The sequence below is a fragment of the Manacus vitellinus genome, unplaced genomic scaffold, assembly GCF_001715985.3.
Source record: "Manacus vitellinus isolate BGI_N305 unplaced genomic scaffold, ASM171598v3 scaffold_15_pilon, whole genome shotgun sequence".
NCBI lineage: Eukaryota > Metazoa > Chordata > Aves > Passeriformes > Pipridae > Manacus > Manacus vitellinus.
In genome coordinates this window covers 9,153,000-9,170,722 of record NW_021939122.1, presented here as the reverse complement: position 1 = coordinate 9,170,722, position 17,723 = coordinate 9,153,000, and the positions used below count along the sequence as shown (strand labels likewise).

The following is a 17,723-nucleotide window of genomic DNA, read 5'->3' as shown; positions in this document are numbered from 1 at the left end:
CTCTAGGGGGAGGCAGCTAGTAGTCATAACAGCAGAAATATCACTTCCCTGTTTCAGCCCATTGTAACAGGTTTTTAGCATGTTGGTGTTTATTAGTTTTCCCCTCTTCATGCAGGCAACACATTTTTGAAGGCCATAAAGATTTTGTAAAAGACAAGGTCTCCGTTTGGAATCTGCTTTTGAGATTTATCTTACCCTTAAAACATACTATTTGGTATGGCCTTTCTTCAAGAATAAACAATTTAAAAACAATATATCTGCAAATATCAAAATTAGCTTGAGCATGCACTTGCCTATAGCATAAATTAAAACTGTCCAAAACTGCATCCTCAAAAACAAGGGTTCCCACCTATGAGCACACATCCTCAGAGGAAAGGGACTACTGCAGTTCATAGACACTCATGTTGAAAGGAAGAGGCTTTTACAGTCCCCACTACAGAGTAATTAAGCTGCTTATGTCAAAAAGTTGGTTTCCATTTTCTTAATTAAAAAGAAAGGAAAAATGTCTGAGCAAGGGTAGAAATGAAAAATTAAATATACTCCCTCAACATAAATTGCATCCAAAGCACTTCTTCTCCAACGCTTTGCCTTGTACCAGGTTTTACATTCTCATTAGCTGGTTGTTTGGATATTCAGAGATTCAAATACGTAAAGCACTATGAAACACCAACTATTGCTTTTGTTTCCGTAGCAGGGGGTTACCGAGAACCGGCGGCACCCAGGAAAAGTCTTTCCGAGCACAGAGCAGGTGCCGAGCACCTCCTGCTGACACAGGGCAGGAGCTCCCGGTCACCAGCCGCCAGGACGCGGACCCTGCGCTCGGGTGAGCGGCACAGGCTATGGACAAGCGGGATGTGTGCCACTGCAAACCGTCCCACTGGGATTTAGCCAGCAGGGAACAAGCGCTCGGCCGCGAAATAAACCCAACACTGGAGCCTCAGAGCTCCTGCAGCCCAGGAGGGCTGTGCGCCCCGCACCGCTCCCGGGACAGTGTGCCTGCGGGGCAAGGGCTGAGCGAGGGGCCGCCGCCACCGCGTGCAAACACTGCACAGCTCAGCCAGACGGGGAGAGAACCGGGAGAAAGGGAGGGAATAAACAAACAAACAAACAAACCCCCAAACTAACAAAGAAAAAGGTCTTATCCAGAGCTCGGGGCGGGGGCTGAACACCGCCGTGCTCCGGCCGGGCGAGCCCCGCCGACCGGGACAGCACAGAAACTCCACACCACTCACCCAGCCCGACCCCCTCCCGGCCCGGCCCTTTATCGGCGCGGCCGCGGAACCTCCGCGGGCCCGAGGCCCCCCCGCGCCCGGCCAGCGAGCGCCGCGCGCTGATTGGCGACCGGCGGCGCGCCGCGCTGTAAGGCGGTTGGCCATTGGCGGGCGGGAGGGCCGTGCTGTAAGGCGGGGCCAATTGGTGGGCGGCGGCCGCGTGCGGGCGCTGCCCGGCTTTGTACACGCGCGGCCCTTTACAATGGCGCGGCGCGCGCACCGCGTGATGGCGCGCAGCCCCGGGGCCGCCGCGCCGCGCTCGGGTGCCCGGGCCGGGCCCCGCCGCCTCCCCCGCGCCCGCCGCCACCTCCGAGCCCCCCTCGCCGGCGTGCCCCCGCCGCGGGCGGGGGTGGCTTAACGAGCCGCACTTGTGCCCGCATGGCGCACCAGCTGGCCGGGGGCCGGGGCGCCCCGCGGCAGCTGATCGCGGGTTAACCGGAGGCGAGCCAGAAAGGGGCGAGGTGGCGCCTGCCCGTGCCGCCTCAGCCACCGCGCCCTTCCTCCGGGGCCCGGGCCGGGTCTGCCGCCGCGCCGCCGATGGAGCTGGAGGCGCAGTGGTGGACAGGACAGCTGGCGGCCGACATCCACCAAGCGCTTCGGTACAAGGTACCCGGGGGTGGCCCCGGCGCCTTTGTGGGGCTGCGGCGGGCGGAGAGCGCGTGTGGGGCGGCCCCGCTCGGGCCGGGTTTGGCTTTTGTAAATCTTGTAAACCTTGAACCCGCCGTGCCTTCCTTCCCTCCCGCGGATGTTCGGACGGTGTGCCCTGACAGCGGGTCCGAGCGGCCGGACTGTGCCCTCGCTGCTCTGGAAGGCACAGGGGTCACGGAGCGCCCGCTGCTGCTGCCGGGATGTGTACGGCGGCCCGGGTCTGAACTCCGCGGGGAGCGCGGTGATGTTATTGGAACAAAAAAAAACTCAGGCAAACAAAAACCCGATGGTACAAACGCTGGGTGCGGTAAGAATAGTAGAGGGTTTAGGCAATCTCTCGAATTTGCTTCGACTGACTCAAAAGTTGCTCTTTGGGGCTGCTTTCATAAAGCACATCTTACGCACAGAGCTGAAAATCAGTTTACAGTGACTGAACCTACTAAAAACGTGCCTTTGCTGCCTGATAGTAGTCGGCCAGCGGATTATTTTTCCTGAAGGTGTGGTGGCTGCTAAAGCAACTTTTTTTTTTTGGTGGGGGGGTATGGGGACGTGAGAGGAGGACAAAGTCATTTATTTGCTACCAAAGTTATCATTACTAAAGCTAAGTTGCTGTGGAAGGTGAATTCTGAAGCTTAGTAGGTGGAGAGTTGGTTTATGCAGGGTTTTTTTCACTTCAATAGCATGTTTCAGAACTTTGAATTCACATTAAAACTTTTAAAAATTTGTGTGACTCCATTCCTACTTGATGTCATCAAGTTAAATTAATCAAGTTAAATCAAATCAAGTTAATTTCTGCTGGAGATGTAATTTTACTCAAAATCCTATTTACACATTGTGAGTGGGCTGCACAATCTAACTCATAAATTTATTCATGATACTGCTGTATACAAGAGGAGGTACTGACTACTGGGCAGGAGCCTGACGAACGATGTTTTCTGCCTGACCAAATTTTTTGCTCAAAGTAGATCATGCCACGGATTTTTCTCAGCTTTCGTGTTGGTAAGGCTTTGTTTCGAGGGGTCGCCCCTGGAAATCTGAGACGATGTGAGGTTTGTGTACACTTAACTGTAATCGGTGTCAGTGCGACATCGGTCAGGTCAGCGTTTAAACACGCGCATGCAGCAAATGTTGGTACGTGCACTCCCCATTCGTCTTCTTAAGGTTCAGCTAGCTGTTAGTGGTCTTTTCCTGGAGGCAGGAGATTTGGCAGCATTGGAACTTGCAAATACTGCGGTGCAAAGTCTGGTTGCTGGGATTGAGCTGTAGCAAGAGAGGGGTTGAGTTAAACTATTGGACTTCGAGTTGAAGCAGCTGAGGAGTACTTGCATCCCCTTGCTGTGTCCCTGCTGGCAGGTACAGCCTTTGCAGCAGAGGTAATACAATAGAAACTGTGAAAGCTGAAGTCGCTCTGGCAGATTGCCCAGTTGAAAGATGTTAAATTTTAAATTATTATACTAATGTTGTGTAGAAATAAAGTATTTCTTAGTTCTTCTGTAATACAACAAATAGATTTTGTTCTGTGAAAAAGGAGTCTGAGATCATGTGAAGAGAAGGAAGAAGGAAGAAACCCTTTATTCCATGATAAATTGGAGAATATCAGCTATATTAATTTGATACCAATTAATACCAAACTAAAATGATGGTTTTAATAAAACTACCTGCTGCTGTCCACTTAGGAACTGAAGCTGCCCTCCTACAAAGGCCAGTCTCCCCAGTTACACCTGAGAAGATACTTTGCAGACCTGATTGCCATCGTGAGCAATCGGTTCAGGCTCTGCCCTGCTGCGCGACACCTGGCTGTGTATCTGCTGGACCTCTTCATGGACCGCTACGACATATCCACACAGCAGCTGCACGTGGTTGCTCTTTCCTGTTTACTTTTAGCGAGTAAGTATGTGGTACCAATCTTTATATAGATTATAATAGAGATAGATAAGCTACAGATAGAGATGTATAATTGAGATACGTAATATAGGTTGTACTGCCAAATGCAAGTTGTGTCTTGGTGGGATAGAGCAGATGGGGGGAAACAAAGTGAATATAAAAGATGAGCAGATTAGTGTGTATCAGTTTGGCCCAGTTGGTAGAGCCTTTCTTTAGACTCTCATTTTGATTTCTGTTGGCACCTGATGAAACTGAGGGTAGAAAAAACAAACTGTGATTAAAACTAATGTTTATGCTTGGAAGCAAATTATTCTAATGTGAACTTTTAGAGCTATGTTGTAGGAGCAGAAAAACTGTCTTTCTAGAGATATCTCAAAATAGGTAGATCATGTGGTGGAAATGAGAAATTTGCATATCTGTAATAAAGGAAGAAGTTAAATAAACCGTATGTAGACTGCACTGCATTCTGCTGATGGTGCTTGTGCTTCTGGAATACTTCAGATTTTGTAAATCACAATGTTCTCTAAGCAAGCTAAAGCTAACGTAAATCCTGTATTGTCACATACAAAATGTAATACTGGTGAAATACATTTGTCAATGTACAATACTCTGAAGACAGAACTAATTACAAACAGTCATTATGAACAGTGCTGCCTGTATTGACCTCAGCTAGATTCTTATTGTGTCTATCCATCTTTCAACATTTGTGGACCCCTTTTCGATGTCCCTGAAGAAATATGGGTGTGGTTTGCTGGGAAATCTGCTGGCACTTGTTCTTAAACCAATAGATTCAAAGAACCTGGTCCTAGCAGCAGAACTAACTGTTGGTTCAGTTTCCGCTGATCTGTTTTTCTGAATCTATTTTCATTTTCTCGAGTAAGGTGTATCACACTAGTTCTAGGCCCTCTTCACTACAAAACTGGAGCACTATGGTGTTGGCTGGTTTTGGTGAACAACATCCTTTCATTGGATCCCCTGTCTCCACCAACACAGCTATTCAGCAGAACAGTTAAACCAGAAAAGCATTATTTCAGATTCTTCTAAAGGGTAGACATTGACTAGGTGCCACCAGCCAGCAATCTTCTCTTGGCAAAGGATGTCATGCTGAGTATGAAAACCTTGCCTCAGAAACCACTGTAATCCATTTAGGAAAATGGATTGGCTTTGAACTAATGCCAGATTTTCAAATTAAATTCATGTTCTGAAGAGAATTTGTTTTTTTTTTAAATGACCTCTGCCATCTTTCATGACAAGCTGCAAGTAGCTCTGAAAGCCTGGAGTACTCACTCTTCTGAGAAGCACTGTATGGATTGGTTCAGAGAGCACAAACTAGAATGCTATTTTAAACTTTTACCCTGAGTGGCTTAAACAAGCAGTTTAATCAGTGGTGTAATAAGTTATGACGCTGATATATCTGATAAAGTTATATAAGTAATAAGAGAAATTATTATGTGACACCTGAAGTTTTTATTTCTGTAATTGCTAGAGTATGAGAAACAAAAACTAACAGACTGGGACTGGTATTGGATAAGTACCTCCACTGTTGAGAAAAGCAAACGTTCACGTATGTTCAGTCCTGCAAAACTCAAAGAATGTGCATTTACAACATATCATGTAGTACTGAATAGAGTGTAAGATGGAAAGAATTTGCAATGAAATTGAAATAGCACAACCATATGGCAAACTGTATGGAAATGTGACACTTGTTTCTTTTATTAATGGGTTTTCTACGTACATAATTTTGCTTTAGGCTAAAAACATACATGCCTGACAAGTTAAAAGTCCAAGGAAAGCTGAAGCTGCTAGCAGTGTTAAAGTTGAAACTGTGTATGGCAGAGGGGGTTTTCAGATGCACATTGCTGAAATCCACTTGTTTGAACTGCTGGAGCAGTTTGCCAGCTTTCAAATCTAAAACTGTACTTACCATAGCAGGCATTAAAAGCAGCCACATTTACTAGAGCTCTAACTATGCTCTAATGAGTTCTAGAAACAAAAAGGGTCTGTGAGGGTGGGAGGGTGATTAAAGCCAAATGCTGTGGTGGTTGTTTGCCAAGTCAGATTACAGGGGTATTTCATTGATGATGGGGCACATTACACAATAATTTGGTGACAAAAACTTGCATATGCAGTGCCAGTGATGTCCTAACACATCTTACTTTTGCTCTTGGCAACCAGCTTCTGTGTGCCAGCGTGAGAAAACCAACAGGAAACATGGCACTGCACAATATCCTACCCAGTGTTTGACATTATCTGCTGAAATCTAGCCGTTTACAGTACATACCCCTTTTTGTCTCTGATGTATTCCATTTGAGCTTTGCATCTGCAGGAAAGTCTCAGGCTTGTTTGACTTAGTAGAATTGAAATATGACCAATGAAGACATTAGATACAATCCATTTTATAGTTCACTTGTGCTGAACCTTTTTTTCCCCTCCTCTTTCTGTTCACCTGAAGGTAAATTTGAAGAAAAGGAAGACAGTGTTCCCAAACTTGAACAGTTGAACAGCTTGGGCTGTATGACTAACATGAATTTGGTACTAACAAAACAGAATTTGCTTCATATGGAGTTGTTGTTGCTAGAAACATTTCAGTGGAATTTGTGCCTCCCAACTGCTGCTCATTTCATCGACTATTATCTTTCTATTGCTGTCCATGAGACTGATCTTCATGATGGCTGGCCAATGGTCTGCTTAGAGAAGACTAAGTTATATATGGCAAAGTATGCTGATTACTTTCTGGAAGTATCATTGCAAGGTGAGTTATGGATATCAGAGCATGACTCCTTTGTTGTCTTGACAGATAACATCAAACTTAATCTTTTTCTCATTCCTTCTTTCTAGATCATGAATTTTTAAATTATGCTCCATCTTTAGTTGCTACTGCATGCGTAGCTTCTTCAAGGATTATCTTGCGTCTCTCACCAACGTGGCCTACCCGCCTGCACCATCTGACTGCCTATTCCTGGGATTTCCTGGTGCCCTGTATTGAGCGACTGTTGATGTAAGTTAACAGCACCAGCTTTTTTAAAGCCTGTTTCTGCATCTGTTGTTATGCTTAATTGCTGTCAACACTGCAATTAAATTTCTTTCTTAATTTCTGTTTCTCTGTTCTAAAAATACTTACGTATTAGGGAATATTGTTAGGTAATAGCTGTTTTGTTCTTTCCAAAAAAGAAACTGTCAGATCTCTTTCCTGTTCTTTCAACAAACAAACCTCAGCCTCGTATTTCCACTGAACATCTTCTGGGATGCTTTGAGAATCTTAGATAACTTGTTCCCAATCTCTCTGTTCTGCTCAGAGAGCAAAAGGAGAAGCACACCGAAGGCATGGGAGCTTCCATACAGAAGACTTAGAAGTTCAAGGCATGCTCCAAACAGATGATGGATCAAACGTGCAGACTGTTTGAGTGGCCAGCTTCTGGGGGAGGAAATGACAGGGAGTTTGTATCTATTTTTGCTGTATCCATTTTTGCACTACAGTGGAGAGATACAGCTGACATGAGATAAAGATGCCAACGTATGCCAAGTGAATCTTACTGGGAAAGGATGTTACACAATCTGCTTTCCCCCTACAGAAGTTTGCTCTTGCCCAGATCTGAACATAATTTTGATCAGTAGAAGCACAGTGGTATCTAGAAGAATCACACTGGTGTTAGAAGTGTGACATTATGACCCCAATGGCCTCTTTTGGTTTCACTAATGTGTGTAATGAAAGTCAAACTAGTACCTGAAGCATGCAAGTGCTGTTGCAGAAGTGTTTTCAGTATTGCTCTGGAACAGTTTGTGGGGGGAGCACCATAACAAATTAGGAATGAAGTGTGCACATCTGCTTAGCCTCAGCATAAGAGCAAGAAGGAGTGTGTCTAGATATCCTTCAGACAGGTGTAAATCAAAGGGAATTCAAGTGAGCCTACTGGATGGTGTAGGAAAAAGGGGAGAGGAAGGGAAAAAAAAGTGTTTCTGCTTCCCAGAACAGGATCCAATATCAATATAATCAGTATACATATGAACTTTAAGTACTGTAATGAAGATCTTAAAAACATTTCTGATATCCTGTCTTCAAAAACTTTATGCTCTGTTTAATTTAAATGAGGTAGAAGTAGAAATACCTTCCAATTTCAGGTTATGATAATCTGGAAATTTATTGGGATAATAAAGTACAGTACCAAACTTTACTGCACTTTAATTCTAGATACTGATGTATTATTTGTATTGTACTTGGCTATCATCTGCATTTTTATTGCTATGCAATGAAGTGAAATGCTGAAAAAAGACTGTACCCTAACCAAATTTTAAAACCTTAGATGATTGTAAAGGGTAGGCTAAAACTGTTTTCTTTCATCTTTTAAAAAAGCTTTGGAAGATTTCAGATATTTGCATCATTTTTAGGGTACTCTTAAAAGTTAGCCCAGAAAAGTTTAAATAGTATCTATTTTGATGGATTCTCTGTTCTCCATTTGTTTCAGTGCGCATGATAATGACGTGAAGGAAGCAAACAAGCAAAAAGGACAACATGCTCAGTCTGCCCAACACTCTGTGTTTCAGCCCCCAGCCCCAACCCCCCAGCAGGCCAATGCTCAGCAGCACATACCCCACTATCTGCAGGCTCATCAGTCCTCATTACAGTACCACCATCAGACATCACAGCAGCAAAGCTGCCAACAGATACTGTCATCTAATCACACAGCATCTTACCCACTTCAGACTTGCCCTGCTGCCTTACAGTCCAGTGGTCAGGCCCGAGGCCACGTACAGACTGGTGCTGCCACGTCCTTGGCTGTGCCACTGGAAGTGAAGCCATGTATTAGTGTCTCCTACAACCGGAGTTACCAAGTGAATGGACGATATTCCTGTATAACTCCCTGCTTTGAGAGGTGATAACTACAAAATATTTTTGTGCTTGTTTGTTTGGGGTGGGGAGTTGTGTGGAAATTGTTTCATTTTTTTGTTAAATCTCAAGTTTGAGGGCAAAAAATTGAATAAAAAAGGTGTCTTTCCAGGAAAAAAAGCAACTGGATTGGCAACCGGTACCACAGCTCAAATACAGACTGCAAAAATAAGCACTCAGACTATCCTCTGGAAAAGACTGTGTATGCTTGGGGATAATAAGTTCTTACTCTGACACTCAGCATATTCAGTTCTTCTAAGGTGTGTCTGTGAAATACTATTCAAAAGAAAAATAGCTGTGGACTAACTACAGACTTACCTTTTAATGAAGGAGATAATGCAGTATTATTTTGAAGACATTTATGCAATACCACCATACAGTATTAACAATTACCTTATATTTACTGAAACTCAAGAATCCGCTGAATGCCAGACTTCTACAGATACATGGTGATCACAGGAAGAAACAAATCTCATTTGGCTGACTCCATACTCTTGCCCCTTTTTCACCACTTGCGTTGGATATTTGCTTTAGGCTAAGGCATGTGAGTTAACTGGTATTTTGGCTATTTTTTAAGTTTTGTACCTTGCAGGAGAGACAATATCTTTTTGCCTCTTTTCTCCTCCCTATCCTTTTTATGTTTAAAGTAACTCTTTCATACTAACTCAGGGAATTTTCTATTCATTACTCTGTGCTGCTGGTTTGTACACTAATTTGGGTATAACTTGAGGAAGGAAGGCAGAGAGGGAAGATACTATAGCAAGTGAAGTGGCTTTTCTTCAGGGCATCTATGCAGAGAACCAAAGGGATATGTCAGTGTTCACAGAACATAGATGTGAACTACTGCCCAGCAGTGTGGTAATTGAAGAAAAGAGAAAGTTTCAGCTGAACTTGTACTGTACTAGAACTTCTGCACTGGCTGTGATTGCTCTGTGCACACAAACACAAACACGTGTATTATTAACCAAGAGAAAGCATCCTCCAGTTGTACTGACAGTGTCACTCGTACAAAACAAGTACAGTTAAATGCTTACAGAAATCCAGTTCTGTCAGGCTTAATAGTGGAGGGAAACTCTCAGGTAATAATGGGGCAACTTTTTCTTCTACTATTTGGGAGGTCTAGAAGAAGACGCAGAGATTTACTCTTCTAAATGGGTGGATCAAAAATATATTGCAGAGCGAACTGCTTTATTACAATTAAGGTGCTAATTACTAACTTTATGGAATTACACTCTCTCCTGTGGAGTGGATAGTGTGAGGGTAGAAAGCTTCACTCATCCAACTCTTGGATGAAAATGGTGGTAGAGATATTATTGGAGATGGTTTGGGGGTTTTTTGTTTGTTTCTTTTTGTTTGGTTGGTTTTTTTCCCCTAATACAAGAGGATACCTGACTTTTTCCTGTGGTAGAATGGGAGGAAGAGGTATGGATGACAGGACTCTTACTATTTAAAAATATCTTTATAGTATATAGGCTTAAGGGCTTTTTTTTTGGTTGTTTTATTTGTTCTTTTACCATCTTCTCCCCTGTGTGGCAGCACTTAAAATTGTGTACCATCGAATGACACTGAAGTATTGTGAATCTTACAGAGACTGTTTTGAAAGCAGGGGCCATTAAGTTACAATATCAATATTGAAATGAAGCCTTTATGACTATAATGTTCAGAGTAGAGGGAGGACAGCTGTGTTCATTCGTTCTGGTATTGAATTATGTAACATGCTATGAAAACCTATTTATTGTTGAGGAGAAGAAATCCTGTTTCTCTTGTTTTGTCTTTTAAATCCCAATTTTTGTTGTGGGCTTTTGTAGCATAGATGTGCAAGTCAAGAGGGATGGGAGGGTGAATGGAAAAGATGACCCCCTCTGTTTTATGCTAGAGAATCAACTTTGAAATAGGCATAGTGTGATCAGTTCTTTATTAAAGTGCAAGTTGGTTTGAGTTTTTTTTCTTCTCCTCTCCTCTTAATGAATATTTCCCCATGTCTGAGAGTAGTGTTAAGTAGAGACTTTCCACCTCATAAGATGCCATGCTTTTTACTTGGCACTGTTACCCATTTTAGAGGGAAATGGACTTCTTTCTGCTGGTTTGATTTGTTGCAATGCTGTATCCAAGTCCTCAGTGCTCTAACTACCTCTGATGCTATGAATGTACAGTCTTGTAATAGACCATGACTTGAAATAACAGCAGATGCCTGTAGCAATTTTTTCTGTAAAATCTTTAAATCAGCTAACTTGTCATCTTTTTTTGTGACACAGCAGTATAGGCTCTTCTTTTTTGGGGGTATTAGTAAATTTATTCCATAGGCATTCAATATATAAAAATTTAACTAATACTTAACACTGGAATTATAATGGGTGGGGGGCTTATTCAGTTAGTTAATACTGCAAATTTGCATTTAATAGGGTATTATTTGACTATTTTGAGACATTAGGTCAATTGTAAAAAGATCCACTACATGCTGTTTGTTTTTAATTTATTACTTAGTTTGAGGTTTTTTTTCTGACACTACAGCTGCATCATGACTACAGAGAAAATGTACACTGAACAGTTTCAATCTATATTATTTAAAAGGGCTTTACCAGTGTACATTAAAAATACACTGTTCTTACTATTAGAACCAAAATGTGTTTTTTATGGCATAAATAAGAATGGTGCTCCTAAATGCAAAATGTCCAAAACAATGGAATCTTTGTGAGTGCTATGCATTCAACTTATTTTTTAAAATAAAACTAGTTTTGAGTAAGAAGGCTCCAGTGTGTATTATGCTCGTGTGTGTGTGGTTTTTTAAAATATGTAAACTGTCTAGCCCTGGGTATGGGCTGAAGCTGTAAGGACTTCTTTCTCTCCCTCCCCCCTACCTTTCTGTAACACTATCATCAGCTTCAGGAACACACTGACTTCACAACTGAAAAAATAGGAAGGAAATCATGCAGGAAGGGGCTTTAAAACTAATTGCAGCCATAGCATATGCTAAATATTGTACACTTCAACAATGTGTCTAGTACAGAGCTGTAACAAAGAAATCAAGAACAAAAGGACTGAAGTAGTTCAAGAGCCTGGGGGATGAACTCATTTTGTTCTTATAACAAAATCAAGCAGTGATACTGGCAGTCTCCAATTTCTAGTACTAAAAATCATTTAGGACATGTAGGAATAGCCATTTGTCAAGAGCTACAAGCACATATGTTATTTACAATAGCTGTGAAGGCTCAGCCATGCTGAAGGCAGCATAAAATCACATGATGCATCCTAGCACAAATATTTTTGATTGTTTTGAACTTCTGATAACTGCTTCTTAGTAGAAGAAATTCTAGTTTTTCCTACCAATGTGCACATTTCACATTGGTAATAAGGTGGTGATCATGGCTAGAGTTCAAAAATTAGGTAGCTTGCATAGAATTTAATTCCTCTAAAGTTAGAAAATGAAGTTATGAGGCCTCAGTTAGCTTTCACCCATCCACTTAGGAATAACCTTTGTGAAAACGTTTTTTAGAGGGCCTAGAGCCAGAGGGAGAGCAAGCTCTACTCTGTCCCACTAAGGAACAAGGGCAGTGCTCAGCATGATGGTGGCATGCACATTACATGGGTACTTTGATCTGGAAAGTTTCATCCTCACCCTTAAGGCTGAAAAAGTCAAGTCTGTCTAGACTGTCTCCTTGAGATTTCAAGGTTTTATATTTTTTTAATTGTCATTACAAAATAGGAACTATCCCTGGCATTTATGAGTCTTAACAACTACAAGGAGTGCCAGATACTTTTCAGCATTTCAGTAGAAGTCTCAGATTCAGATATTAAACTGCAAGTCCGAGGCTTTTTTTGTGTTTGTACGTAACCAGAAAATCTGTATCTCTGCTTCCCGTGACCCAGGTTCATTATCTACATTAAAATATGAGTATATTTAAACATTGCAAATTTAGCTTAAAAGATGAAATTTCAAGTTAACATTGGCGTGACTGGCACATCACCAGGAATAAAGACTTTTTGCAACTGTAGTACTGCTGTTTATGCAAGCCAGAAAGTAATGCAGTATCCTCCTTTAATACTTCATAAACTCTCCAGTCTGATGGTTCACAGGAACAAAAGTCTTGGGAGTAGATAAGGCCTTATCTGAGTGAGCACAAGTCCCAGTTAGTCATCTCGTACTACAAGGCTGTCAACAGCAATTTTTGAAAACACGAAGTAAAGCAGCAATAACAAAATACACAGCTATTTTTAGTCTCCATCACAGGGATATTTTAGAAGTTATGGCACAAGCACAGTTGTGAAGTTTACATTACACGTTTTGCTCTTTCCCTATAATTAAATGGTAGATAGTAAATTTTGATAACTTCAATAAACAAGATATACATTCTGACAAAGGAAAGCATTTGCTACTAAACATTCAAAACAACATATTAACTGAATTAATTAAAGGGTAACCATATAGAAAGTAGCTCCAGGTTTTAGAAATCCACAGTGCAACCAAGGATGTGGACTTCTGCTGCCAGTCCTACCAAGATAAGAAGGGAACCTTAAGGGTTAAAATTATAAGGTGTTAAATTATAAGGTGTTAAAATTATAAACTTGAGATTCAGTATATAGTGTTCATATTCATCACTGCAAGTCAGTTAAAATTATTACACCTATTAGATGGTGTATGCATTCAAAAACTGTTTAGAACTATTATTTGCTTTCTTTGAACATTTGCATTTACTCTCTTGAAGGAGCAAGATACAGGAATACTTCCATAGAACAACCCATTAAAGCTCTCTTAAAAGAAAGTATGCACTTCCTATCTTCTATTAATAATTTAAAAGACCACTCTAATGCTATATATTCTATAGGAATTTGTTCATGCTAATCAAGTCAGTAATTACTAGGAGCTATTAGAATACCAATTTATAGTTTATTCCACAAATAATGCATGGTTAGCATCTTCCTGGAACAAATAACAATTTTTTGTGTGGTACTGAAATGATGCATTATGGTTTTGCCACATTTTGCAACCAAAAAGCTGCATTTCCTAGTTTTCATTCCTTATCTAGATGATTGCTGTAAGTCCTTCCAACTGAAATATCAATTTTATTATCTTTTTCATGAGAGGTCAGCAACAGTGACTTTGTTTTGAGACATAATTTAACTAAAGGATTATTTTTCATGCCTGATAGTAGAAACTTAAGAAGACCCACAAATATTTGAATATGGATGAAAACACTCATCAAGAGAAAATTCTTTGCTAGGAATTTTGGAAAAATAAGTGCCAGGCTGATACTCAGCTTCAATTACTAACTGCAAATGCATGTGTGGCATCTGCATACGGTATCTGATAACTGGGGGAACATTTATTACATCTGCAACTGGGAAGGATTATTTAAGAGGACAAAACAATTGTTACATATCTTTATCAACAACCACTCTCTGGTTAAAACCTTTTAATATATAAAAGGTACTCTACTGCATGTGCAATGCTTATAGTTAAAATGAAGCATTTTACAATTACCTTTTATGGACTTTGTTACTTGTCAAGTATTACATGTGAAGAATTATTTTCAAGATGTATTGTCAAGAGTTATTTTTTCCTTATCAAGAGTTATTTTCTCCTTAAACACCTTTTTCTATGCATTGAGGTATCTCGGTATCTTTATCATATTTAAGAAAACAAAAAAGATATGTAAAATATTACTTAAAAATTTTCAGAAAACTGTAACATATAATTGAATAGAAGCATTTGAAAATTATTGTATGCACAATGGATATGCACACTGTACACACTGTGGATATTCCAGTACTCGAGCTCACCAGATTGAGTACTTCTAAGACTTACCCTCCTTTCAGCTCCCCCTCAAATTTATTAATGAGACTCCACAGCGGAAGAGAAAGACAGATTATGGATCTGCTTCTTGTCAACACAATGTCATGAAAGATTTTGCCAAATCCCTCTTTTACCCTCTTCTACAGTCATCTACTTACATATTTTTATTCCAACCACCAATCAACTATTTTACTGAGAGAGGAGCTTTCTATTTATTTTGTTTGCTTTTAAAGTGGTAACAGCAGCAATGCTTTGCTAAGTCTTGCAGTGTGCTTAGATGCATAAATTTTGCAGGAGGGTAGATGACACTCCAGATGGTTTCGCTGCAGATCTCCAGAGATGGAGAAATTCTTCAGAAAAGCCACAGAAACTGTTTCCAGGGAAAGTGCCTGTATTTTGGAGAGCACTTCTATGCTTCTGGCCTTGCATTGTATCTCAGTGCTCATATCTTATCTCAGTGCACACTCACTGGGGTGCAATAAGGACAATCTCCAAGGACTTGGATATTCCATACCCTTCTAGCAGAGATTAAGAATACCTAGACTATTTTCATTGACAGACAAAGGAGTGGGTGTGTCTCCCAAGACTTAAAGAGAACTAGCTGGTAAAAAGGCAGCAAGCATGCAGCACTACACCTAGGAGAGACCACCAAGAATTTTTTCCACATCCTCGATCAGCTAGACTGTGAGAACACAAAACTAGCTTGGAAGCACTTCCATTGCAATTTTCTCTCAGCAGATACTGCCTGTTTTGTTTGTTTCCATAAGCCATCCCCTGTTTATATATTCCTGTTTACACTTAATGTTAGTGCATGCACTGGTTTATTTTTAACAGGATACTATCTTATCTCCACATTCTTGCATTCTCCCCATTGATGGAGTATCAGCATTCTGGAGAGCATAAAAATGTATCAAACTTCTTGTAACAGATCCCCTTGCAATACAGCCCCATTAAGAGAATCCAAAAGAATTTTTCTAGTTAGTACAAATGCCATTTTCCCTCCTGTATCAGCACAAAATGGATATCAGCAATGATGTGCACCTGCATTAGAAAAGAAAGTAAAAAGGCTATTTAGCTTCCTTATATACTTGCAGTAACATTATAAAACAGATTTAAAGCAGCACTTTCTTCTGCAACCTTTTACAAATTGTTCTCTTTCCTTTGAAAAAATGTGCAGGACAACTCTGAATAAATCAAAGTCAAATATGTCAAAAGAATAATTACAGCACAAATCACAGCTGTCTTGAATACTACTGTATATTTAAAAACAGGATTAAAGAAATCAACTTCCATAAGTATTTAATTTTACCTCACAATTCCAGTGACTGCACTGACGAATTGACAAAAATTGGTATTGCTTAAAAGACTCTAAGAAGACCAAACAGCAGAGGGATGCAAAACAATAACACAAAGAAAAAAACAGTGTTCTTATTCATCTCTCCATTATTTAAAAAAAATAAAAGCAAGGAACAATTAGTGGAACTGAAAAGCAATGTATTTAAATCAAAATTAACTAGAACAAATTATCACAGCTTTCAATGAGGGCAAAAGCTTAGCAGGATTTTCAAGAGATTAAGCCTTTACATAGCTAATGAAATCATTCAGGATTTAAGCCAAATACTAATGGAGGCAAGGAAGAAATATCTCTTAATGCAAATTAGTCAGTAAGTGTCTATGGAGGGATTTCTTGCACCTTCCACTCAGAGAACCTAACTAAATGAAGAAAGGAGAGGACTTTCCTAGACTTGATACAGTAAAGTAGTTACTTTTCAGTACATTTTTCTGTATAATAGATGTATATTCAATTCTGCTGAGTACCTCATATGCTGTATGCTTTCTTAGGAACACAAATAAAAATGTGCAAACATTTATTGAATTAAAGACTTCTAAAAAAGACATTCCCAAAAGCACCCATGCTTTTTTCCCCAAAATACAGAAAATATTTACTTAAGTATTGCATTATTTCTTACTGTTCTTATTTCCCACAGTTGAATTGATGCAATATTACATAAAGAAGTATAAGCAATGAACTTTACCAGAAATCGTGTCCCCTCTCTGTAATACTGTTTCTCTCCTAGATTAAAAAAACAAAAACAAAAAAACAAAAACAAAAACAAACAAAAAAAAAAAAAAAAGTGTGTTTTTAAGAGAGTCTCTTTCTTCCTCTACCTCACACACTTCCTCTAGAGCTCTTTGAGGAAAGAGTTGCCAGGGTTTGCATGATTAAGCTTGAAAACTCTCCTGGAACTGCATTATTATGTGGTTATTTCTATATACTGCTTTGGCTATTATAGCAAATCATACAGTCTTTATTTAGCTAGCAATTAAAGATTTTACAATTTTCCTCTCTGTAAAGAAAATAATTATTCTGCAAGAATTTAAATGAACTTAAAACATTGTTTCAGTAATCTCCCACCTCATTTACATTTATTATGCAATTTTTACATCTGATGTCCTCTAAATATTAACATCATTTTCATCCAGGGTGTTTGATACATAAGGTATTAAAGATACAAGTCAAGAAAAAAGGAACTACAAAGATTAAAATATATGTAGAGTATGCATGTAATAAATAGTAGTGAAAGAACAATACACATTATTTAAAAACCATCTATAGGAATTATGATAAAAATAACACTCTACTGGTTTAGCTTCCATAGCCACTACCAGCAAGTTATCAATTACAGTGTTAAATTGTCAGTCAAAGACTAAATTCACAAATTCTGGTTTTTTTACTGGATGCTAAAAAATAAACTCATACTTACCTAAGCTGGGATCAGCATTCAATAGCTCTTGTGACAGACTCAGCACTTTTAGTACAGTTCATTACTAAAATTCTTTTTCCTCTGTTGTTAAACCTAAAGTTATTATTTATTCTGTTTGGAAACAGTGCTTACATTTCTTTTAGAAATACATGGTCTTTGAAGAAGTGTTTCTTTTAGTGTCCTATGAATTAGAACATACAAATTACTTTGATTTGTAACTTCAAAGGATGACTACAGAGGAAAATCATGTAGGTAAATAACGTGTGCTCCAAGGCATTAATCTATCTACACACTTCTGTAGGAAATAAATGTCTTATTCAAGCTGTATCCAAGTCAAACTTGTTGTATAGTCACATGAAATGCACTACAATTAATTTATTTTTGCTGATAGATCTGTATTACATAAAATCACTTTGATATCACATAAGAGATGGTATTTAAGTTATTAAATACATTTTATTTATAATACATTATATGAA

General features: G+C 39.8%; 1 protein-coding gene across 1 annotated transcript; it reads left to right on the top strand.

The window, feature by feature from the left end:
* Positions 1–1,779: 1,779 nt before the first annotated feature.
* CCNJ (cyclin J) lies at positions 1,780–11,434 on the top strand. The gene is made up of 5 exons (XM_029958603.1): positions 1,780–1,877; positions 3,596–3,806; positions 6,256–6,555; positions 6,642–6,801; positions 8,267–11,434. The coding sequence occupies exons 1-5, from the start codon at positions 1,809–1,811 to the stop codon at positions 8,676–8,678; spliced, it is 1,152 nt and encodes a 383-aa protein (XP_029814463.1). The 5' UTR covers positions 1,780–1,808; the 3' UTR covers positions 8,679–11,434.
* Positions 11,435–17,723: the final 6,289 nt, after the last annotated feature.

Coding starts and splice junctions, on each gene's coding strand:
- CCNJ (XM_029958603.1), top strand. CDS start 1,809: ATGGAGCTGGAGGCGCAGTGGTGGACAGGACAGCTGGCGGCCGACATC. Junction 3,807..6,255: donor TTCCTGTTTACTTTTAGCGA/GTAAGTATGTGG, acceptor GTTCACCTGAAG/GTAAATTTGAAGAAAAGGAA. Junction 6,802..8,266: donor TGTATTGAGCGACTGTTGAT/GTAAGTTAACAG, acceptor CATTTGTTTCAG/TGCGCATGATAATGACGTGA.